This window comes from Aythya ferina (assembly GCF_964211825.1).
Source record: "Aythya ferina genome assembly, chromosome: 18".
NCBI lineage: Eukaryota > Metazoa > Chordata > Aves > Anseriformes > Anatidae > Aythya > Aythya ferina.
The window spans coordinates 9,356,436-9,379,672 of NC_140317.1; the positions used below are offsets into that span (position 1 = coordinate 9,356,436).

At 55.1% G+C, this 23,237-nt stretch overlaps 1 protein-coding gene across 12 annotated transcripts in view; it reads right to left on the minus strand.

Annotated features, from left to right (window-relative positions):
- CACNA1G (calcium voltage-gated channel subunit alpha1 G) overlaps nt 1-23,237 on the minus strand; it is a 128,623-nt gene that overhangs the window by 80,897 nt on the left and 24,489 nt on the right. For all 12 annotated transcript variants that reach the window (XM_084492273.1, XM_084492276.1, XM_084492277.1 and 9 more), the window contains exons 2-7: nt 14,005-14,116; nt 13,698-13,831; nt 5,732-5,829; nt 3,559-3,718; nt 1,389-1,680; nt 780-872 (exon numbers count right to left, since the gene is read on the minus strand). In XM_084492273.1, the coding sequence (XP_084348399.1) occupies nt 780-872; nt 1,389-1,680; nt 3,559-3,718; nt 5,732-5,829; nt 13,698-13,831; nt 14,005-14,116 (889 nt within the window). The remainder of the gene's footprint in view (nt 1-779; nt 873-1,388; nt 1,681-3,558; nt 3,719-5,731; nt 5,830-13,697; nt 13,832-14,004; nt 14,117-23,237) is intronic.

Consider the following 23,237-nt stretch of genomic DNA (forward strand, 5'->3'; position numbering starts at 1 on the left):
AGGGACTCATCTCACTTACCTCAGCTATATCTGCGCGAGGCACCTAATGATCCTTTAGAGTCAGGAGAGGAATAGGCACATCAAGTCTGCAATGCATCTAATTTATTTTGAATGTCTACCTCAGGAGCAGATGAATCAGCCCCTTAAAGCACCTATTTTTCTCCCTTGACGATAAAGGGAGTCTAGACAATGAGCTCCTCCACTCGCAGGAGACAGCGCCGCTCGCGTAGATGAAGCCCATGGTGGAGCCCACCCCTCCGAAACTCTTTGTTGGCTCCTCTGTGGGTGGTCTCGGCTGATGCTGGGAAGCGTGGGTGGGCTGTGGGCACTCATCCCTTCCCTCCTTTCTTCCTCTGCTCTCTGAAGTTTGGGGCTGCTTTCCCTAAACGTCCCCTCTGCACCGAGGCCCAGCCAGCGGGGCTCTTCGGCACGGGGAAACCTCTGGGCAGCCTCCTCCCTTCCATGGTTTGAGACCTGATCGGGGAAATTTCCCTGCTTTTAAACTTAAACTCAAGGAGGCAGCTAAGGGAGATGACCTTGGAGGACAAAGAAAGAAGTAGGAGGAGCAACAGCAGCGCATCTATCATAGCTTGCGTGCACCTTCCCTTTGCAGCACAACGCAGTGCCGTGCCGAAACCGCACGTCCTGCAGCAGGCTGGTTTCTGCTGCGTGGGATCAGCCTCGCATCCCCTGTGCTATCCTATCCGCCTGCTCCTCTCGGCCACTCCACGCCCTCCACAACACCAGGAGACCCCCCCCGTCCCCGCGAGGCCACTCACGATGATGAGGAGGATGAAGTAGATGAAGTTGTAGAAGGAGTGCGCGTCCATGACGAAGTACATGATGTCCACCCAGCCTTCCAGCGTGATGACCTGGTGGGGGCAGGAAGGGAAAACCAACACGGCGAGGCCCCGTTACAGCACCGAGAGAACAAGCAACATTTCTCCTGCCTGGGCCGATTCTGACACCCCATAGCCAGTCTGGGAGCAATACGGGACAGAGAGGAACCAAATCCCACTGCCACCAGTACCAATAGCCACATTGCTGGTGGCGCCCAGTGAGGGCTGCATCCAACCCTTCTTTTCTAGCTGGATGAAGGGCCAACTTTGCACTTTGCAGAGGGAACAGCAGGCATGAGGCCATGCTCTACATCAGGACGCTCCTCCTGCACCCACACAGCATTTGGGACCAGGCTTTTGCCCATGAAACCATCATCAAAGCAGGCATCAAACTGTCTCCCTGCCATTTCGAGCATCCTTGTGCTACTACAGAAGGGCTTGCTGGTGCACCACAGCCTTGGGAAAGGGGTTGCAAAGCCCCACAACATCTGGGGAGGCACCACCAGCCATCCCACCCCTGCTCCGTGGCAGTTTTCACGCCCGGCTCACCTGGAAGATCGCGATCCAGGCATAGCCGATGTTGTCGAAGTTGATGGCGCCCTTGAAGGGGTTGTGCTCCCCGGCTGAGCAGTTGGTGTAATACTGGTTCCAGTTGACACAGGAGGTGTTGGTGGTGTCGTTGTAGGAGTAGTAGTCCAGGGTGCACTCGAGGCCCTCCTCCCTGCGCGTCGGGATGCTGCGGCAGTAGCGCATCCCATTCTCGCGGGGCTGGGAGCAGATGAAGGGGTTCTCGTCCTCGTTCTCGGTCTGGTAGTACCGCTCCAAATCCACCGCGTAGGGGCTGAAAGGGGCCAGACAGGGCTGGGGTTTGCACGCCGACTGCGGGCAGTCTGGCGTGATAACGACTGAAGCGACAACACAAAGTGACATCTTTTATTCTGCATCGTAAAGGGGTTTTTGTTTGTTTTGTGGTTTTTTTTTTGCTTAAATCCCCCTGGCCTTTCTGCAGCCCCCCTGGGGGAGATGATGTCCCTGCTGGGGCTTAGGAAAACTGAGGCAGTGCACTCAGTGGGTTGCTGGTGGGGCTGGAACCCCTGTTCCCTGCCCCATACAAACTCTTCATCAATAGAAGGGGGGAAACAGATGGAAAGAGAGGAGTAGAAAAGGAATCAGATGAGGAGTGGAAGAGGTTGGTCAGACTGCTGAAGCAGTGCTGTGTTGTGGCTTTGGAGCGACTCCTCTGATGGCATTACGAAGAGTCTCTCCATCTGGAGGACCAACAGCATTGACCTGGGGCTCTAAGAGCAGGGCTTAGCCCAGCAGCTCTTCTCTGAACCCTCTTTGCTGCACTAAGACGGAAATTGGCCACTTTAAGCTCCTGTATCTCCTGTCCTAGTGATGCTGAGCACAGCTTAGGAAGACTCTATGCACACAGACCTCCCAGGCCTTCCTAAAACCAGAGGCATGGCCTCCATCTACAATTCAGTGCCTGTTCAGCCCATAGATAAGCTATAAACTCCCTCTGAGGGTGGCCTCACCACAACAAGCATGGCAAAAACACTCAGAGAGCTGAAACAAGCCATGGCCGGCCAGAAACTGGCTGCTTGCAGAGCTAGAAGCTGTCTCCTTAATGCCGCCAGTGCTCCCACTAAAGCTCTCAAAGATATTTTTAAGCCTAGTTCAGCCCGCTTCAATCCTGCAGAATTGCCTATAATACCCTTCAGAGCTTATCAAAACCCCTGGAATTCTGGCTCAATTAAGCGGCACCCAAACCTGTAGCTCGGTTGGATTTACCCAAGGGTGAAGGAGTCCCCCTGCCCTAATGCCATTTAATTAGCGGGGTCTTGCCCTGGTAATGGTTCCCCTGATTTCCCCTGGGGGACACAGCCTGCAGGGGATGGCAGGCGGTCAGGGGATGTGTGGGAGAGGATAAGAGATGCCTCCAGCTTTGGGAGCCCATTGGGATCCTTGGATGTGCAAAGGGAGAGCCTCTGCCTTACACACTCGTGCATCCCGGTGTGGATCCAGCTGGATCAGTGCCGGGGAGGCTGCGTTTGGAGGCGAAGCACTGAGAGGTGACATCTTTGGAGCTGTTTTGCATCTGAGAAGCCCTAATTACAGTCCCAAAGGCTGCCAAGCTGGGATGCTCCTCGCAGCACTGGGCTCCCGGCACTATTTGCAGCACGGCTGCTGTATGTGAAGACAACCAAATCACCGAGTGCAAACCTGGGGGCTGGGATCTGTCAAAAATTAGCACTTTTAGGCAGGGACTGTCTCCAGCTCCGAGACTAAGAAGCGTCTGGCATCGTGAAGTGCGTGCCCAGCTCCATCAGCCTCCCCTGGGGTTCAGGTGGGACCACGAATGCCATAGCAATAAGCACTCCCAGCTGCTGAACGGGATTCAGGTCTCGGCACCCTGACGAATGCTGAAAAGGTCACACGTTAATGATCTGCTGAATTTAGAAAGCCCCAACTCTTAAGCCTGGCTGTTTTCTTGGAGGCTCTTATCAATCACAGAGGCTTCCCAGCGCCGGCCGAGGGCGAAGGGCAGCACTGTGGGATGCGAATGGCAAATTGCTGACCTGACTCCATCTACGTGCACCATGGTGGGATCTGTGGTGGCATTTTGGAGCTGGGACCATGCACAAAGGGCCTGGGCTTTCTGCTGGAGGGCAGCCCAGATGCCCCCCCACGCTCCAGCCACAGCCACAGGACTCACATGCTGAAGTTCTCGGGGAGGAAGCAGCGATTCCTGAGCAAACCCGCCCACAGCTGGACTCCCACGATGCCGAAGATGAAGAAGACAAAGAAGCAGAGGAGGAGGACGTTCCCCAACATGGGCAGTGTGTCCAGGAGCAGCGTCACCAGGATGCGCATACCTGAGGGGAGGACGAAGCGGTCACCAAAGAAGGAAAATCTGCACTGAATTTTCTCCTTCCATCCATGGCCTCCTGACCTTTTCCTTATCCCCTCCACCTACACCCTTCCTTCCCCTCTGTTCTCCTCATCCCCTTTGCTGCAGGTCCCTGCAGCTCCCTGGCCCCACCACCAGCCCCAGGTACCCCTATCCAGCCCGGCCCCACTCCTGGGCACACAACCCACCTTCCCCTCTCCTCTTCCTTCCTCCATTCCCCTCCCAAATCCTCTTTTCCTCTCAAAGTTTTCTGCCAATTACCAGCCCCTTTCCTTCCAAGATCTGTCTCTGACACCTCCCTTGCTCAGCCCTATTGCTTTCCCCACTCAGGCTGTATTAACATTCCCTTCCCTTCCTAACTCCTCTTGTCTACCCTAAATCCCCTCTTTTCCTTCAAACACGGGATTTTCTCTGGCAGTTTATTCTCACGAGCTCAGGAACAGCCAGTTCTGTAACAAAGACAAATTGATGGTGACTTCAACTTGACATTTACACACAAAAAAATTGATTTTATCTGACATCTCTGTAATATTCTGCTCATCTCTCTCTCCCCTTCCTTCCCCATCTTCTGCATTCTCTCACTCGCTTGCATTGATTTTCATTTAAAGGAACCCTTACTATTGCTCCCTTTACTTTGATACTTCAAGAAGCTTTCTGATGTTGTCGTCTCCTCCATCAGGTTTCTCCTTTCACTCCTCTAATGGGGAGCAACCACCATGAGTCAACTCATAATTAACTGGAGCGACTTTCCACGGTTGCTGCATTTATCATCATACAAAACCCTCCTCTTGCTTTTCCCACCTTATATTTCTATCCCATCATAACTACATTGCACAGGAGCCAAGACGAATTACCCGGGATTTGAAAACACATTAAGGGAGTTACATCCCCGGTCAGACGGTGGCAGATAAATTCAGCCAGCCGTCAGTTCAGCAACGGGGATAAAAAAAAAAAAAAAAAAAAAAACATCACAGAGAGGATTCGGAGGGTACCGTAACGTCTGAACCAGCAGCAGCAAACCGGGTTCAGTGTCGGGACGAGACAAATAAACAGAGCCCAGGCAGTTCCAGCACAGAGCTGGAGCTGATCAGTGCTCATCGAGGTACAGGGGAGGGGTTCAGGCTTGGAGGTAATTTGGCGAAAACAACGCTGAATCCAGCACCACAATGTTGCAATGTTTCCTGGTGTTCCCTGGGTACTTCACAAGCCTCAGAGCATCACTGCACTCACAAGAGGCTGTGAATCTCCCAGCAGAAGGACTCAGACGCTTTGCTTCCCAGGGAGAAAAAGGCTTGGATGAATTATTTCACATTAAAACCAGTACCTCGGTTCTTAGGATAGGTGAGAGATCTTCTCCAGGGCGAAACCAGCAGGCAGAACTGCACGTGGCCATCAGTTTGAGAGTGGGCTATGCTAAATTTACAAAAACGGGGGCTCTTCTAGGCTTGGAGTGCCTGGATGGGCACCCATGCAGCTCTGCAGGCAAGGTTTGCTGCACGGACCAGCTGTGGGGAGTGGAGCAAGAGATGCTGCACGAGGAGGCTCCTCGGTGCCTCCCAGGGGCTGCCTCCAGGCATGACACGATTTCTGTGTCCCAGCTTCTCCGGGAAAGGATGGGGGAGTGCAGGGAGGGCTTGGATCCCTCTGCCCACGCTGCATGGGGAAGGCTGCTGGCTCCCCGCCACCTGCATCCCTTCACCTTTGCAGCCTCCTAAGACCCCCTTAGGATGAGAAATAAAGGAGTCTGAAGCCAGCCCTGGGGATCCCCTTGTCTTGTGGCACCCAAAGGCACAGCTGGGAATATTATTTGAATTGGTGAGCGCCAGGCACTGGAAAGCCAGGAGCAGTGGTAGGACCTAGAACCACCAGGGCCTGGGCGAACGTTGGATGGAAGATGGGAAGCATCCACGTTTGTTCTTCCACCTTTGGGGCACAGATATAAGAGATTTATAAAGGGAAGAGCAAAAAGCCAACTTACTGGGGACTCTGTTAATGGCCCTGAGCGGCCGCAGGACGCGCACGGTGCGCACGGCCGAGAAGCTGACGTTCTGCAGGTCCAGCGAGTACTCCAGCATCCTGCAAGGCAGACAGGGACGAGCGTCAAGGGTCTCCGGGATCATCAAACACTGCAGATCAAACCGCCCGCCAGCTGCTCACCAAGGGAATTTTACTGCGTCTCACCCCTCGGAAAGGTTTACCAGAGGAATTCATTAAAGGCTGTTTATCGGAATAAAGTCAACGAGCGCACACAGCCGGGTCTCTCGCCTCTCTCTCATCTGCTCTGGTTGCTGCTTCTGCACAGGATCCAGGGCAGAAGCTTCTCAAAGTCCCTGCTCACTGCGGGAGGGAAATTGCCAGACAGAGCCCTGTTTATAATGACGGATTGTTCCCATTTCACAGCTCAGCACAACGAGGCACCACCTTCACCTGACTTTGCCCACGGCTGCAGTTCACCTGTGTGAGCCCCTGGGGCAGCCCAGCCCCATCTCACCCTGCTCACAACACCTTTGCTCAAGCACAGCGGGGCCACCGGCCGTGTCACCGCTGGGATTTGGCCCTCATCCCGGAGGAAAGCATGAGAGACCTGCCGAAAAGCATCTCCGAAGAGGCAGAGCCAGGCAAACGCGACGACAGAACCGCGAGGCTCCCTGCACAGCCGGGCTCCTGCTGCTGCAGGCAACCACAGGATATTAATCTCTTCCGAAAATTATCAAGTTCCATCTTGAAGCGAGTTGGGTGGTTCCCTCCCTCCGGCTTTGATGGTTAGCAGCCTAATTTCCAGCCTCAATTTATTCAGGGCGAGCTCACATGCATTTGCTCTTACGCCAGCGCTGCCTTTTAAGTTGCTCCTGGAGCCGTTCCGTGTCGCCGGTGTTTACCCACCCGACGTATTGACAGAGCACAAAGCACATCTCCCAGCCTCGATTCTGCAAAGCCAAACAAAGCCAGCTCTTCCAGCCCCGTCTCACAGCCAGGATCTCTGCTCCCAGCCATCTCCACCCCTGTCCCAGCCTGAGTTACCCTCCCCTGCTCAGGCACCGGCTGCTGGAGGAGGCACTGCTGGCGCCTTGCTCAAAGGCTTTTGGTGCTGCCCCGTCCCTCCCCGCTGGAGATGTGCTCTTGGTGTGATCCCCAAAACCTACAGCTCCACACCTGACGCAGTGATACCCCACCCCATTTCCCTTGGTAGGCTCCAACAATGATGATTACAAACCATAGCCAAGACCAAAGCAGCCTCAAGAAATTCTTCTGACCCTGACTTCACTGACCCTACTCCAGAGCTTTGTCCCCCCCAAGGAGAGCCACCAAAGCTTCCCCGGCCTCTCACAGCTCTAAAATACCCCTCGGTGTTCAGAAATAAGATTTTCATATGGTTTGCAGGGTTCTGGTAAAAAGCCCATGTCGAACATACTGCTTTTCTTTCATCCATAATTAAAACAGAGGCGAACAGCAAAATTCAGAGCAGCACATGATTATTTGCACCAAGACAAATCGTTTTCTGATTAATGACAGCTCCAGACTCACTCCCAGAGATGAGCGTGCTTGTAATCTGCAAAGGGCATGTTGTAGAACGCGGTTTGATTTAACGTACTAAAAAACAATTATAGTGTCAAATTAAAAAAAAAAAAAAAAAAAAAAAAAAGATCCCACTACCTTGAGCAAAGAGCTCAATACGAGGACTGGGAGCAGGTGGGTGCGGGGGAAACAGTCACCAAAAGGCAGCACCAGCGAGCACCCAGCAGCTCAGAGGTCTCCTCCCATGCACAGGAGGGATCAATCCAGTCCCCGGCCAGCAAAGCTCCCCAAAGAGAGCAAACACCGGGGTGCTGAGCACCGGGGAGGTGACAGGAGCATTTACCCGCCTGTATCGCATCAGCGCACTGAGAATCTGTGGTGTAAAAAGCCCACGACAAAGCTCCAGCTCGAATGTCATTTCTGCTCAAATGTGAGAGCACGATGCCTGTCAGAGCCTCTGCCGTGGTCCCGAGTGCCCAGCAACGTTAACAGTTCAGAAAAACACTTGGCATTAACTAGGGTGGATCCACATCAGACGCTGAGACTCATCGGAGCGCTCGGCAGCCCCCGGTCGCTGGAGCTATTCAGAAAGAGGAAACATTTCGGAAACATTTTGGACTTTCTAAGAATACCACCAGAGCATCTGCAAAGCCAGGCGTACGACGAGCTGCTGGGGGGGGGGATGCATGAAAAGAGCTGATGCAGCCTCTGGCAAGTGCTCCTCCCAGAGGGAGAGGTGCTGGGGCTCGCAGCAGATCAGACGGACAGACAGACAGGGCACATGAGGAGCAGCTCTGGACAGAGCAGGCAGCAGGAGGCTGTTCCCATCCCGCCTGGGGATGGCCTGGCAGCTCGCTGGGCTGTGTCTGATCTAAATGGGATGTAAATGCTGCCACGCAGGGCTGCGGATGGAGCCATGCCCACAGCCATGAGCTCTCCACCGGGAGCCCCCCCGCAGCGCCCTGGGCGGCCCCATCCTGCCCCCCTGCCACCCGCAGCATGGGGACAGCCGAGGACCTGGGGACACGACGCAGGCATGGACGTGACCGAGGTGACCAAAGCTGCAAGGTGACAGCCCCCACCTGCACTGGGGCCGTGTCCCCGAGAGCTGTGCCTCACCCCCACAGATCTCCCAGGATGCAGATTTACGCAGCGCTAGGAGCTCTCCAAGCCCAGGCACACAGATGTCCCTTATCTACAAAGCGCAGCAATGGGTGGATGATATTAAGCCATCAGCGCTGGGAAAGACAAAGGCGAATTATTTCGGCGGTGCCGTATCTGGAGAAAGCCGGGATGAAATTTCCTCCCGGCCCTCGCAGGCTTCGCCGTGCTCTGCTTTTCGCTCAGGCGTTGCTTTCTGAGCCTCGCGAGTCTCACCGCATCCGTGGGCGTTGTTAATTTGAAAAATTTCCATTTTATTCCAGCCCGACGGAATAAAAATAAAAACGGTGGAGGTAGTGCGAGCCCCTGGATCCGGCCGTGCAGAGGCACCATGAGTCCCAGCCAGGACACCTGAAAAAAGAGGCTTTTGGAGCAGCAGCAAGTTCAGCTCAAGCTGAAAAGCTGAGAGAAACAAGATTTCTCTCAAAAAAAAAAAAAAAAATCTGAAAACTTCCCCCAAATACCCCTTTTTGCAGGTAGGTTTGAGTTAGCCGGGCTGTGAGGGAGGCTGCTGAGGGCTTGCTGCAAACAGCAGCCTCCCTGCACCGAGGCTGGCAGGGAGCACACCAAAGGATTCACCAAAAGCACCCCATGGCCAAGCTGGGACCCCCGTGGGGACACCCGGAGGTTTGGGGTCACGGCTGGTGGCTTGGCTTGGTTCTGCCACCGCTGCCCCCCGGGGACGAGGCAGGAGGCTCCCCGTGGCCGGCTGGCAGCACTGGTGTTGTTGAGGGCCGGGCACGGCCTCTGCTGCAGTCGGCAGGGAGGGCGGCTGCACATCGGGTAATTGTGTGTGCAAATCACCCGCTCACACGCACAATTACCCCACCGATCACACGCACAATTACCCCGCTGCTCACACGCACAATTACCTGACCGCTGGCACCGCGCAGCCAAGGTCCCGGGGTGCTGCTCCAAGATGCCCTGAGGCACTGGAGACCACTGTGAGCAAACAGAGCGGGGACGAAAAAGTAGCTTTCACCCCCGCCTTTCTATTATTATTTTTCTATTATTATTATTTTTTTAAGGGATGACGGGGAAGGAGGAGCCTTTGCCCCGTGTCACGCCAGGAGGCTGCAGCAGGGGATCCCACACCCCGTGCTTTGCCTTTCCTCCCCATGCCCACCCCGTTTGCTGAGGTGCCCTGGGTGCCTCGTGCGGCTGCAGCGCGGTTCGGAGGAGCCCTGCCTGCCTCTGAAGCACAAAGGCACCAAGAGATCAAGGCCACGGGCTGGGAACATCACCCCCAGCACGCATCCTTTGGGTACCACGGACATGGGATCGATGCTCCCCGCAGCGACCCACCTGGCAGAATTGTCTCCGTGCCCAATTTCTGGCTAAAGAGCTTTTCAGAAACTGTCCTGTGCTTTTGTTTCAGGTGGAGCAAGGGACCGTGGTGTGTCTCTTGCTCTCTGCTACCCACGAACTCGTCAAGGCTTTCTGCAGCATATCTCAGCCCTGAAACTCAGCACTCGAAAACAGGAGGGAGCAAGACATCCTTAAGAGTTGTTTATGAAAGCTTCAGTGGAGCTAACCCTTTAATACTGCCTTCAGCACAGGGAGAACAAAAACAAAAAAAAAAAAACAAAAAACAACAACAAACATTACAAGAAGTGCTCAGGAAGCAAAGGGAAAAAAAATGGTATGTCTGCTTCAAAAGCAAGCGGGCTGCCAGCCACCTCCAGCCCCAGCTCCTCCCGAACTGTAAGCAAAATATTCCAGAAGTGTTTAACTTTGTCAGAAAGCCCTCTGAGAGGCCCGTCACTGTTCCAAGGAGCAAGGCGCAAACGGGACACTTGGCCAAACAACTGGCTGAGCGCGGAGGAAGAGCAGAGCCGCGCAGCTCACACACAGATGATGCACAGCCCTGCCTGCGGGGGGGCAGGAAGGCAGACGCCGACCCAGAGCCCCAGAGGAGCCCTGGAGGCACCAAATCCTCACCTGATGAAAGCCCCCCTCCTGGGGGAACGACCAAACCGCGGGGTTTTGCTGCTTTTTGTTCAGTTTGCTGAGCACGGTTTGGTTTTCGGGGCAGAGCGTGGCTGTGGGTCCCCAGGGGGCCAGGAGCATCAGCACCCCACAGCCACGCTTCGCCAGCTGAGCCTGCAAGAGATCCTACACATTTCTGGGCGTAAACAAGCACCCGTCCTTGGCACCTCCACTTTGTACACCGCGAGAGGTCAAAATCCCATCGAGCCACCCTTAGCGGGAGCCGGCACACAGCGCCTGGTAACCTTCAAGCGCTCCTTGAAAAAGCAAACTCCCCAAATCCTCTCCTTCAAAATAAAGGAACATAATTATGCGTTTCGTCACTTTTTTTTCTTTTTTTTTCCCTTTCCCCACACAGCTCCGTAACCTACAGCCAAAGCTGTGCTTCACCAAGCGGAGTTTTGTCTGTGTAGCGCTCCCCTCATCTGCAGCAAGTTTTGCTGTAATTACAGAGATGTGTTGCAGACATTACACTCTCTACAATTAGTGCTAATTGCATTACATTGTCACAAAGAAGTCATTTATTCTCCATGAGCTCATGAGATTGGTCTGGACAGTTTAACAGAGCTGAGAAGTACTTAACGGCACGCTGCGCAAGTGGCCAGCCCAGCACCGCCCAGCGGCACTGCCTTTGGGGCAAATACGCAAGAATTGGTTCCTCTGCGACCACAGCCCCCGGCAGGGCCAGAAACTTCTCGAGGAGGGAGGGTGAAATGGTTGAAATGCCATTTTTTTTCCTTTTTTTTTTGGAAGCAAGCCTGTCCTAGGCTGGTCACGGTTACGAAGGGTTTCCGCGGGAGGTCTGCCCACAGGGAGGAAAGCAGTGGGTAGGCAGAAGCAGAGCTTTGTGCTGCCTCCTCTGCAAGGAGGTTCAGGGGCTGGGGGAGATTTGGGGCAGGCTCTGAGGGGCGAAAGGCTGGGTGAAGCCCTGACACGAGACCCACGTTAAAACCCCATTTGCTTTATGGGGTATCTAACAAACCCAGAGCGGCTCAGGGCATCGCCCTGGCGCTCGCTCTCCTCCACAGCTCAGCCCTGGAAAATTCCCCAATTTTCCCCCGAGCCTGTATCCTGGGATGCCCCAAGCACATCACCTGCACTGTACCCCCTTCACTTTACTGGGCTGGGACCTGACCCTTGGTCTTGTCTTTGCCTTTTGGTCTTGTCCTTAAGGTGTTTTCTACCTACGCCTTCACTCCAGGCTCTGGTCCCCTGATGTCCTCTGCTATGGCAGCAGCCCGGTCCTGCAGCTGTCCCCAGCACTTGGCACCGCAGGGGGACAGCGAGGGGTCCCTAGGACAGCAGCAATGCTGTAGCAGGAGGCAGCGGGGGCCAGGATGGATGGGGAGGCTGGGGGAGAGCAGCAGGATGAGCGGCCGCAGAAAAACCCCGCGTGCACCGAGGGAAAGGCTCTGCCTTCGCCCCTACAGCCAGTTCGATCCTTTGTCAGCTGAATTGCTTGTGACGGGGCCCAGATGGGAACAGCTCGAGCACAAAAAGGAAAGGCCGATCATTTAGCGAGAGGCAAAGCTGACCTGGCAGGAGGCACCAAGGCGGGCAGGCTGCGAGGCTGCGAACCGCTGGAGCTAATGAAGCTGCCGCGCCCCGGGGGATGCGGGTGCCCGTACCCACACCCAGGGCTCCGTGGGGGAAAGGGGCTGAACCCAGGCTCCCGTTCAAGTGCAGAAGGCAGGTGGGCGGTTTGATGCTGAAGCACAGCACAGCTATGTAGGAATTAGGGCAGGGTTAGGAGAGCCTGGAGGAACAGCAGCAGACACCCATCATGATGGGGGGCCCCGTCATGGGCATCGATATATAACCCTGGCTCCAAACGCCAGACAAGCTAAAGAGGATGGGAGAGGGCTGGGGGGGGGCAGTGCAGCACCCCCAAACACGCCACCCCCATAGCACAGCACATCACATCACACTCAGGTCCCCTTCCTCATCACGCTTCATCCTGCTCCAAGAAATAACAAAGAACTCAAGAGGAACCTGGGATCTTTCGGCTCCTCCAGCAACGAGTTCCTAGGGGCTAACTGGGAGACCTGCCGCCTCCTTACTGGTTGTACTGGGCCACCTTCGCGGTGCCCCCAGCTCCCCACAGGGGCGCACACCAGGGGCTGTAAGGGAAGCCTGCAGGCACGGCGCCCCGTACGGCAGACGGCAGGCGCCCCGCTGACACCCTCGCCTGGGAAACGGCCCAGCCTGGAGGGGCCCCGCTCCTTTCCAGGAAAATCCAGTAAATTTGATCTGCAGCTCTATCAAAAGCGAGGAGGGGAAAGAAAAAAAGAAAAAAAGAAAAAAAAAAAAAAAAAGCGCCATTTTCCCAAAAGGTCTCCGGGCTCTTGGAGGAGGGAGGGGAGGCGAGGGCCGGTGAGTGAATCCTGTGCCAAAGAAACTCAGCGCCCTGGCCGGGGGCCAGGCACTTTTCATGTGGATTTGCAGCCCCAGCCAGGAGATTCTCGGGTGCTGGAGGAGCCTTAACTCAAACCAGGTGCCTCGGAAAGGAAAACGCTCAAAAAGGCAAACTTGGTTGCTTTCCCTCAAAAACAACAAAGAGGGCAATCACGCACATTTCACTGAAATATCCTCCCTGGAAGGCAGCTCTCCGCGCTTCAAACAATCTGCTGAACACCCCCCCCCGTCGGGCAGCCTGCATGAAACCCAAGCCCCCAGCGCCGCGGAGCCAAGCCCAGCGCCAGGCAGGGTGGCCGCGCGGCACGGGACACGCATGTGCTGGCCAAAAACTGCAGCAAACGGCTCCTGCTGCATCCCCACCAGTGCTTGTGAGCCAAACATCACCAGTACACTGTCATCACCACCTCCAGGCACTGGAGATCTCTCTCGTGGGTGATGGAGACAACCAGCGGGTCCCCCTCTGTGCTGGTGTCCCTGCTACAGGAGAGGGTAACAGCCTCACGTTGCACCAGGGAAGGTTTGGAGGGGATATCGGGGAGGATTTCTTCATGGAAAGGGTGGTTGGGAAGAGGTTACCCAGGGGGGTGGGGGTGTCACCATCCCTGGAGGTATTTGAGATGTGTGGACGTGGCTTAGGGACGTGGTTTAGTAGTGTTAGGTCAGTGGTTGGACTCGATGTTTTTAATGGTATTGTCCAACCTAAAAGATTGTAGGCTTCTAGGATAGGTGGTGCTGACAGCCCTGATGCATAAGAGCCCAAGGGACCTCAGCACTCTCCATCCAGAGCTCTCTTTCCCCAGACCTGGCACATGAGACACGAAGCCCACGTGGGCAGGGGTCACCCAGGGCACCCGACTCACCCCGCGATGACGATGAAGAAGTCCAGGCGGTTCCAGGTGTCTCCCAGGTAGCATTTCTTCCCGAAAATCCCCAGCGCGATCATCTTGACTATCATTTCCACGGCAAAAAAGGCAAAGATGAAATCGTCGAAGCTCTGCCAAAGGAAAGGGAGCGGGATGAAAAGGGAACAGGATGAAAAGGGAGTGGGATGAAAAGGGAGCGGGACGAAGGGCGCACGGCCCCACTGCCGGCCGCCGCAGCTTTTTGCTGGGCAGGGAAGGGTCCCAAAGCCCTCCCGCCCCAAAAGCCACGCGTGCCTGGCCGTACCTGCAGGATGCGGCAGCGTGGTGAGTCACAGGCGATGTCCTCGCAGGGGTGGAACATGCCCAGCGTCACGCAGTTGAGCAGGATCACCAGCATGCTCACCCGCTCGAACCAGCTGCACGGGGCACGGTCAAGGAAGCAACAGTGCCAAGCACAAGCCCCCCTCATCATCCCCTCGCCCCCAGGGCTCCTGCACCCCGGTCCAGGTCTTTGTCCCCAGTTTAGTGGATAGGGAAAAGAAGGGGGGAGATGCCAGCAGGACCCCAAGGTGTTTTGTCCCATCCGGGACACCCCACATGCTGTCTCTCCTCGCCCTGCTGCTCCCCAGGTTGGTGCACTTAAATACCACAAGTTTGCCATAAAAACTACCATCAAACTTTAAAATATCCTTTTCTTACCCCTTCTTCCCTCACCTCCATTTGTCACCAGGCACAAAGAAACACCCAAACTCAGTACACCAGCAGTCACCACTGAATCAAAGACAATCCTTGTCTTTCCAGCAAGGCACACGCCAAGAGCTGCTGCCCAAGGGTCAGATTTTGGGGTTTTGCACGGAGACCCTGCCCGTTGTTTGGCACCCGAGTGGCAAACCGGTGGCATGTTTTCCCCATGGTGACATCAGTGGCCGTGGCTAATGTGAAAAACGCTATAAAATTAAAGTTGCGTGGCGAGACTGCTGAGTGCTGATATGATGGATTAAAAAATTAAATTAAAAGAATGATATAAACTTTTAGAAAAAAACACGCCATTAATTTCCTCTCCTGGCATTTCACAGAAAAGCACTTTAACAACATTACAATTTTCTATTAACTATGTCACAGCTTATCCCAGGGGCGTTTCCCTGAAGCCAGTGATTGAACTTTTCATTCCCAGCCCAAATTAAGGCTGTCAAAAACATTAACTGGCCGCCTAAAAGGCTTAGGGCTGCCGTGAGGCCCCGCAGAGCCCATCCCCTGCCCAAACGTTGCCTCTCAGAGCAACGCTGAAGAGCTGAGCTGCTGGGACAGGCTCTGAGCACTTGCTTGGACGTAACAAGGCGCGCTGCTGCAGCAAATCCTCCTGGGGAAGCTTTGAGCCTGGTACTGAATCTCTGCATCCTTCTTCCAGCCAACTCCTGGCTGCCAAGGGCACAAGGACAAGAAACCAAGGAGCTGTCACCACCGGGGTTATCTGCCAGCACCAGGGCTTCCAGCTGTGGGCAGGACGCTCTGGGTCCGGTTGTATTCAGGAATATTTTAAGCCTTGACCTCCAGCTGCAAGGGGGAAGGCAGAGCACCTCAAGCAGGTTTCCCAACCCGTGCCTGGTGTTGGGGACGTCCTTGTCTGGTGGCTGCAGGGTCTTCCATAGGGCTGAAGCCTGGAAAAGTAGATTTGGAGGGGAGAGGCTGGGTTGGAAGCTCCTGGCCTCTGCTCCATGCTTGCCTTTGGGCTGGATCAAGCCGCACTTTAGGCAGCTCCTCTCCGCACCTTCACCACCTTGTAATTAGAGGTTTGCATCTCATTTGAGGGATAACAAGGATGCCACGCTGCAGCTGGTGGGTGCAGAGACCTGGAGGTGAGCCTGGGACACAGACACCCAGAGGTGAGCCAGGGACACGTGTCTGGTGAGGCCGACCAGCCCTGGCACGAGGCAAGCAGCGTTTGGGGAGCTGCCAGCAGCTCGGTGCCTGCACCCAAATGAACGCAGCCCCCGTCAGACGAGAGCTTTCACTGCGATGCAGAGCTGGGCGATGTTTTGGAGCCTGTGTTGTCACGTTATCAGGCTGGAGAAGGAAAAGGTGTGGGGGAACCAGCAGGTGCCTGCCTGGTGGGGCGCGGGGCCGGAGCACGCGGTGCCGCAGGACGACCCCGCTCCGATTCCTGCGAAATCACACGGGGCTGAGTCACCGCCCGGTCCCTGGCAATCTGGATCCTTTAATCTGAAGAAATGTTTACAAGATATCGGAATAGAAATTCCGACTGTCAGGTCGTGGCTACGGGCTGGAATATTTATCCCAAATATAGCCCTGCGGGGGCACGCACGGAGGGCACGCTGCAGGAGGGGGCAGGAGGCTCCGGTAGCAGCCGCGCCAAATCCGCGGGCGTTCTCTGGCCTGGGGGGGCTTGGAAAGCATCCACGGCTCTGCCAGTGATGAACTGCAAAGCCCTTCGAGAAAATCAGGAATTAAAGAGGAAAAAAAAAGCCTGCAAGATCCCGAATTGGTGACAGAATGAGTGTGCGTCTGACAAGGGTTGCGCGAAATATTCAAGGCTCAGAAGGAGCCCGCTTGGTCGGATGGGAACCCGACGAGACAGACGGACAGATGGAAGCTTCCCCAGCCAGGCAAATCCTTGCAAATAAATTCTTTCCCGGCGGCAGAAGACAGGCCCAGCTCTCCTCACGTGGCCGAAATGAGAACACGACCTGGGTTGGTGCCTGGTCCCTGCGTTCACTGCCACGACGGGCACCCCGGCTCTGAGAACAGGCACCCCTCGGGTGGAAAAACAGCCTGGGGAGAGGGGGGCCGGGAGCAGGATGGGATTTTATCTGCTGCTGGTGTTTTTCTTTGCCCGGCTCTGACCGCAGACCCACTTATCAGCACATCGCTCCCTCAGGCAAACACATTTTCAGTCCAATATAACGCTTCTCCCTGATTAAATATCCCCGGGGCAGGGCCGGCACAGGAGCCTGCTGGTGCACGGGGCGATATGTTAATGTGCAGCTGATAGATCACAGGGTTGGGGGTTATTTTATTTTATTTTTCCCTTTTTTTTTTTTTTTCCAGCTGAATGGAACTTCAAGCTCTTTCTTCTGCTAATGGGATTTTCAGAGCCACACAAAGTGCTGATGGCTACGGCTTTGTACCTACTGTTGTCTGAGGGAGAGGCTGACAAAGGAAAACTTCAATTAGCAGCAGCAGAAGGTGCTTTATTGAATACTGCTTGCTGCTGCTGCCTTGGCAGCGAAGGGGCAAAGCCGAGCAGGGAGCACGGGGCTTAGGAAGCCCCACACAGACCCCACTGCTCCTCGCCACACAGAGTGGCACCGCATCAGGACCGCATCCTGCGCCAAGGCACTGCTGGTGCTGAGCTGGCCCTGCGGTGGCTGTGCCCTCCTGGTGCAGGGAACCCGTGTCACACATGCACGACCAACACTCCAAACAGTCCTCTCTATGCCACAGGACGCTGGAGAGTCCCCGCTTTTGGGGTCACCCTCCCACCCCAAGCCATTCTTAAAACCCCACAATTTTACCATCGACTTGGTCGGAGCTGAAACGCTCACAGGTGCTCCCTTTCCAGAAAGATCCAGCAAGACTTTTGCCGTGACCTCTCTCTGAAATTGCAAATAATGAAAAGCACAAGAAAATAAAAAAAAAAAAAAACAGAAGCCAAGCGCTTGCGAGGAAAGGAGCCTTCACCCTGAACGAACGCCCTCAAACGCCTCCCCCCGGCGCCACCTGCGTGCGCACGGCTGAGCACGACCTCCCATAATTAAGAGGCAAGAACCCAGGATTCAATTAGCCAGCGCTACCCAGCTTAATATAATCAAAAGAGAAAGATATTGCATTATGCTCGCTATGATTCGGTTGCAGAAGTTTGGATCAGATTTGCCAGCAAGGGAATTAAAAGGGACGATGCTGCTGGAGGGCAGCGGCAGCTGCAGGCGCGCTCCTTGGCTCGGGGATGGCAGCACCAGGACAGTTCCTGGGCATTTCCCTCCTGCCCTGCAAAGTTTTTGCTCTCTGGGACAGCTGCTGCTGTTCAGCAAACCTGCAGAAAGTGCTGGCGAGGCCTGGAAATTCTTGTGCAAATGTGATGCGAAAATTGGGTTGAAATGACAGCCTTCCCCTGCAGTGCCACCGAGTCCCACCAGCTTAGGAGCGACGCCGGGATAAGCCGCAGACGTTAATGAGAACGGAGTTTTAGGCTTCGTTCCTATCATCAATTCCAGAAATAGCCCCTTTGACAAGAGCATAATGGGACTTCCAGGGTCTGGCCTTTGGGGGAGAGGGAGGCGGCAGCCACCAAAATCCTAAAACATTAATTCAGGCCGCTCGCGAGGGAAGTGAAAAGCCCTTAGAATTAATCTGCCTCACGGATGGAAATAAAAACCCCTTCCCAGCTCTGCCACCGACCGCCCAGGCCACCAAGAGAAGGCTCCGAATGTCACACCTGGCAGAAAGGTTGTAGGATTCCTGCCGCAATCCTACCCCAACCCTGCACAATTAATTGGGGTTTATTTCATTTTTTTAATGGTATTCCTTCAAAATTAAGGGCAGCAGCCACTTCGTGCTTCCAGCACGTGCAAGAGGCACCGCAGCCCCTGGGAGCTCTCCAAACATCACGGTGCCACCCTGAAAGCATGGCCATGGTGTGGGGACAAGCAAGAACACATGAAGTTTTGGCAGGGGTGGCCTCTGGGGACATTGTCTGGCCTCTTGTGCTCCCCCCTCGCTCTGCAGCTCTCTCAGACTGCTTCCCCTCAGCCCTGGGAGGTTGTTTTAATTCTTGCAGCTTTGCAATTACACCTGGGAAACCCAAACAGGGCGATTATTCATGCCACAGGGTTTGAAATTTCATTTCATCCAGTTTTCCTTGCAGCCCTTGCAGGTGCTGCACTGTGGCACCCCCTGCACCACAGCCACACGGAGACCTAAAGGCAGCCAAAACCCCACAAAGTGCCCCAAAACGCCACTGGCACCCATCAGAGCGCAGAGGAGGTTCATCGCTGCTTGGCAGGGAAGCAAAACTCTTTAATAGAGGAAAATAGGAATTTCTGGGATTAATCGCCTTAATCGCCTTTTCATTTTCTCCCAAAGATTTCAAACCTGTGCTGCCAGAGATGCTCAGGGGAGGCTTCCCCCTGCCTGGGAAATGCAACTGCTGCTCCAGGGGAGCGTGGCGCCTGCTCTGCAGCACAGAGGAGCCTGCTCAGGTGATGGAGTGAGAAAAGATGCTGTATTTAGAGGGGCTGAAGCTCGATAAAAGAGGTGTTTTGTCAGAAAAAGAAAAAAAAAAAAAATCCTGACAAGGCTCTTGCTTGCCTGACTGCTGCAGAATTGTTTCCCCTTTGCCTTTTAGATTCAAACTTCAAGCTTTTTTTTTTTTTTTTTTTTTTTTTTTCCCAGCAACCAAAAGGGTTTAAAATCTTACTGCTTAAAGAGAAAAAAAAAAAATGCAGATAAAAAGAACCCTGCGAGCTGAGTGCCTTGCATAATCCCCAAACTTCAGGAGCTGGAGCTTTTAAGCAGAGCCCTGCGTATCGCTCGCAATTAGCTCCTGAGCTGGGAGGGCTGGCACGGCCACCAGCAGCCCGGCCGCGGGAACAGCACCAGAGGGGGGGGAGCTGTTTCTGATAAGAAATTAAATAACACAATAAAATCCCAAGCTAGAGCACTTCGGTGTGAATTTAGCCCAGATTCCCATTGCTGTCCTGCTCACACCTGTCCCACGGAGGGGTGCGGGAGAGGCACGGCGGAGGCTTGGGACACCCGTTAGGAACCACAGGGAGCCCTGGGTCCAGCTTCCCACACCATTCCCAACACACTGCCCTAACACCACTCAGCAAAACCCCAACCTCTCACCCTCTCCATACCCATCACCGTTCCAGCACCTTCTGCTGACATTTCGGGGCTGTGGGGTCATCCCCTAACACCCCATCCCTTGTGGCTCCCAGCCCACCCCGTTAGGAAGCCCCAAGGAGCAGCGCCCTCCCCAGCAGCTCATGCGTGGCATTTGACAAGATGAGCAGCAAAATCCTCCCTAATGGACTCCCCCGCTGCAGGAGGAACTGAGGGTCACAATTTAGAACTCGCTAAGTACGCCGGAGCCATCACTGGTGCTCGATAATATATTTAAGGCTCCTTCTCCCACCACGCCTTAAGTGTGGAGTGGATACACACTCAACCCCCAAATATACAGCTTTTAAACGCACTGGCTGCAAAAAGTCCCTTAAAAAAGCCTGCCCTTAGAGCTCGCTGGTGATGGATATGGCAGAGCAGCACTGCTGGCTGCTCACCCAGAAAATATTCCCAGCGCAACGCTCCGCCACCTCCCAGCCATGCATGCTCGTGGGGGGGTAAACTGAGGAAAACCAAGAGCTTGCTGCAACGCAGCTTTCCCTCGTGCTCCAGCAAACAAGTGCAGCAAGCTGGTGCTCTGCAAGGCAAAGCCCCCGTGTGCACAGAGCCTCCCGCACAGCTCCCAGCAGCGGGGCAAGAGTGCCCCGAGGAGCCCCAAAATCAGCCGTGCTTCCTGCAGCGGGCAGTGCCCATGCCCTACAGCCTCCGCCTCGCTCGGGATATTTGGGGTACTAGCAGGTTTTCACCGTCCCCGATTCAGCTTGCTGCATTGCCCAAGACCAAACCGTTATGCAAGGCTTCCCAAACAAGTTGCGGCGCAATCTTTACAACATCCTACACCGACACGTCGTTGGGATATGTCACATATTTGTCTTATTTTGTTCCTTCTTTGTCCTTTTTTTAGTCTCCTTCTACTTTTTTCCCCCTTGGAAGTACGCTGGTTCCCATGGCAACAATGATGTTATGGGCATGGACAGAGCTCAGTGACGTCCACGAGCTGGGTACGGGGCGGATTTATGTAATGCCCGCGGAGCTCAGGAGCGGCAGCGATGCCTCTGTGTGGCCACACGCGGGGCAGGAGTGGTCCCGTGCCGGGGACTCCGCAGCGGTCAGCCAGGCTCAGACCGAAGCAGGAAGGATGGAGAGGGCAGGGCGGAGTGGAGGAGATCCCAAACACGTGGGATGGCAGATTGGGATAAAGCGGAGAAAAATAGATTTGTGTGTTTAGGGTATTTGCTTGGAGAGCATCCCCTGCACTTCGCTGCTGGAGCAGAGGGCAGAGCAGGGTTCGTGGGGGCAGGCAGAGGGAAACCCCTGAAGCTCCTGTAAACAGGCAGGGAGCAGCCATGGGAGGCTCCTGCAGGCTTCAAAACCTGAGCAAAACCAGCACGTTTCCTATTTTCCCATTTCCTATTTTCACCAGCCAGTGATTTACGCCCCTCCCCAGGGCAGCGCACAGATGGAGGGGACGTCTCCCTCCTCCTCCTCCTCCTCTTCCAGTGGTGCCCGAGGAGGAAGCTCCCAAAGCAAGGTGCTGCCGTGCCCAGCACCACCTCAAGTCCCCTACTGCCCACGGACCCATCCAGACCCCAAACCCCTCTCCCTTCACCCCTGCATCCTCGGGGTGCCCTGTGCCCCCCCAAACCCTGCCAGCAGCCCACACGCGCCCTCACCAAGGCCCAGCCTATTAAAAATACACGAGGCGAGCGCATGAAAGATTCATCCAGGGCAGGAGGTGTCGGCAGCTGCAGCGGGGCACGCAGGAGCTGCACAGCTCGGCGGGGTCAGCAGCAGCCACCGATTAATGCGGCGATTCCCTAATTGCCCTAACAAGGGGGTGGCAGAAAGTCAATACAACGAGGTGTCGGGCTGAGGACCACAAACCTGCCTGGGTGATGCTGCTGCAGCTGGAGAAAGGAAGGCAGCTCGGGCAGAAAGGGAATTCCCTCTGCTGAGAGAGAGCCAGGGAAAGCCTCGTAGGGAAGAGCTGGTAGGAAAGGAGCTGGGAGCCCAGCACGCTGAACAAATCATCTCCATATCCATTGGAGATGCGCGACCAGCTTCTACTCCCAGCCCTCCCAAGCCACAATCCTTCTGCAGGCGCCTGGGTGAGGGATGCTCGCGGGTGAGATTTGAGATGGGGAACAGAGGCACCGGGCACGAGGGGTGCTCGGGGCTGAGCCTCCCGCAGCGGCACAGCTGGGAGGAGGAGGAGATGCTGCCCCTGGCGCCCAGGGGCCAGGTTTGTCCGGATCTCCAGAGGCAAGCAGCTCTGGGACATTTCCAAGAGGGTATTTCTATTCATTTTTACCCCTTCCAATGAGAGGGTACTGCTCAGGCTTGCCTCTTTCCACCACCTGCCCTCCAAAGAGCATCCTCCAGGCCTCGGAAAGACAGAGGCTCCACGCACTCCCTCCTTTCTGGAAGCGATGGAGCTCACACCCTGGGGTTTGTCCATTTGCTCTCCATAGCTTGGGAATGAGCAGAGGAAAAGCTCCGGGCAGGGCAGCAGTGTTACAGTCCCCTTCCCTGCTGCGCCAGCTCCAGCATGACCTGGGAGCGCCCGGCTGCCGGCCACGACTGCTGCAGCAGCTCCCTCCTCTTTCCCACCCTGGTATTTTAATCGCAGAAGGGCATGAGCTCAAAGCCCCCGGGGAAACCCAGCCAAGCTCTGCAAAAAGCTCAGAGGACAAACCCAAGGACAAACCCAGCATCGTTTTAACCCTACAGACCGAGGCAGGGCAGACGCTGTAGGAACCAGCAGCGCTGCCTCCAAGGGATGCAGGTGACACGTAAAGCAGATCAGGGGCTGTACCCCGTGTCCCCCCAGTTTTCCCTGCACTGTCACCAGCGCCATGCCCTGGGGACACCATTTGGGGCTGCTCCACAGGGCAATCCCTGGGGATCCTCAGTTTCCACAACAGCGATGATAACCAGGGTGACAGCCTCCTCCAGGAGCCCACGGGAGCTGTACCCAGCTACCCAACTACCAAGCCCTTTCCACTTAATGGCTTACAGCAATTAACACCGGGTACCACTTTCCATGCAAAGGTGTTTGCATGGAAAAGCTTTGGGGCAACTCGAAGTACCCGCAAAGTTTTGGCTACATTTTCCAACCTGGCTTCCAAAAAAGATATTTACAAAGTCTGAATGATGACGAGTTTCCAACTGGACTGCTTCTGTTTCACTTGGAAACGGAGCCAACGTTTCCTCTCTAAAAAAAACACCAACACAAAATACAACATTTCATTGCAGGTTAAGTACTTAATTAGACAGAGACCATCTTGCACGCTTCAGATTTTCAAGCCTAAGCCCAAAAATACAGAGCGCTCCTCGGCGCGAGCTTCCACACCTGGGTGAGCATCGAGAGCATCACCCTGTGGGCGGTGGCAGCGGCAGAGAGCACCTCACACGCTGCTGGGGACAGAGCTGGTCCCCCCCAACAGCAGCATCATACCGAATTTCCCCGGCACCGAGGGGATGAAGAGTTTGAAGCAGCGGGTGCTGCCCAGGCACGGTCAGACCAGCGGGCAGGGGCACGCCGTGCACAGCTCCCCAGCAGCGCTGCCCTGTACCTGAGTCACTCCTCCAGGTGTCTGCAGGTGACATCCACATGCGTGAGCTGAAACATCCTGATGCCACGTCAAAATATCACGGTGACAAAGTGTGACTAAA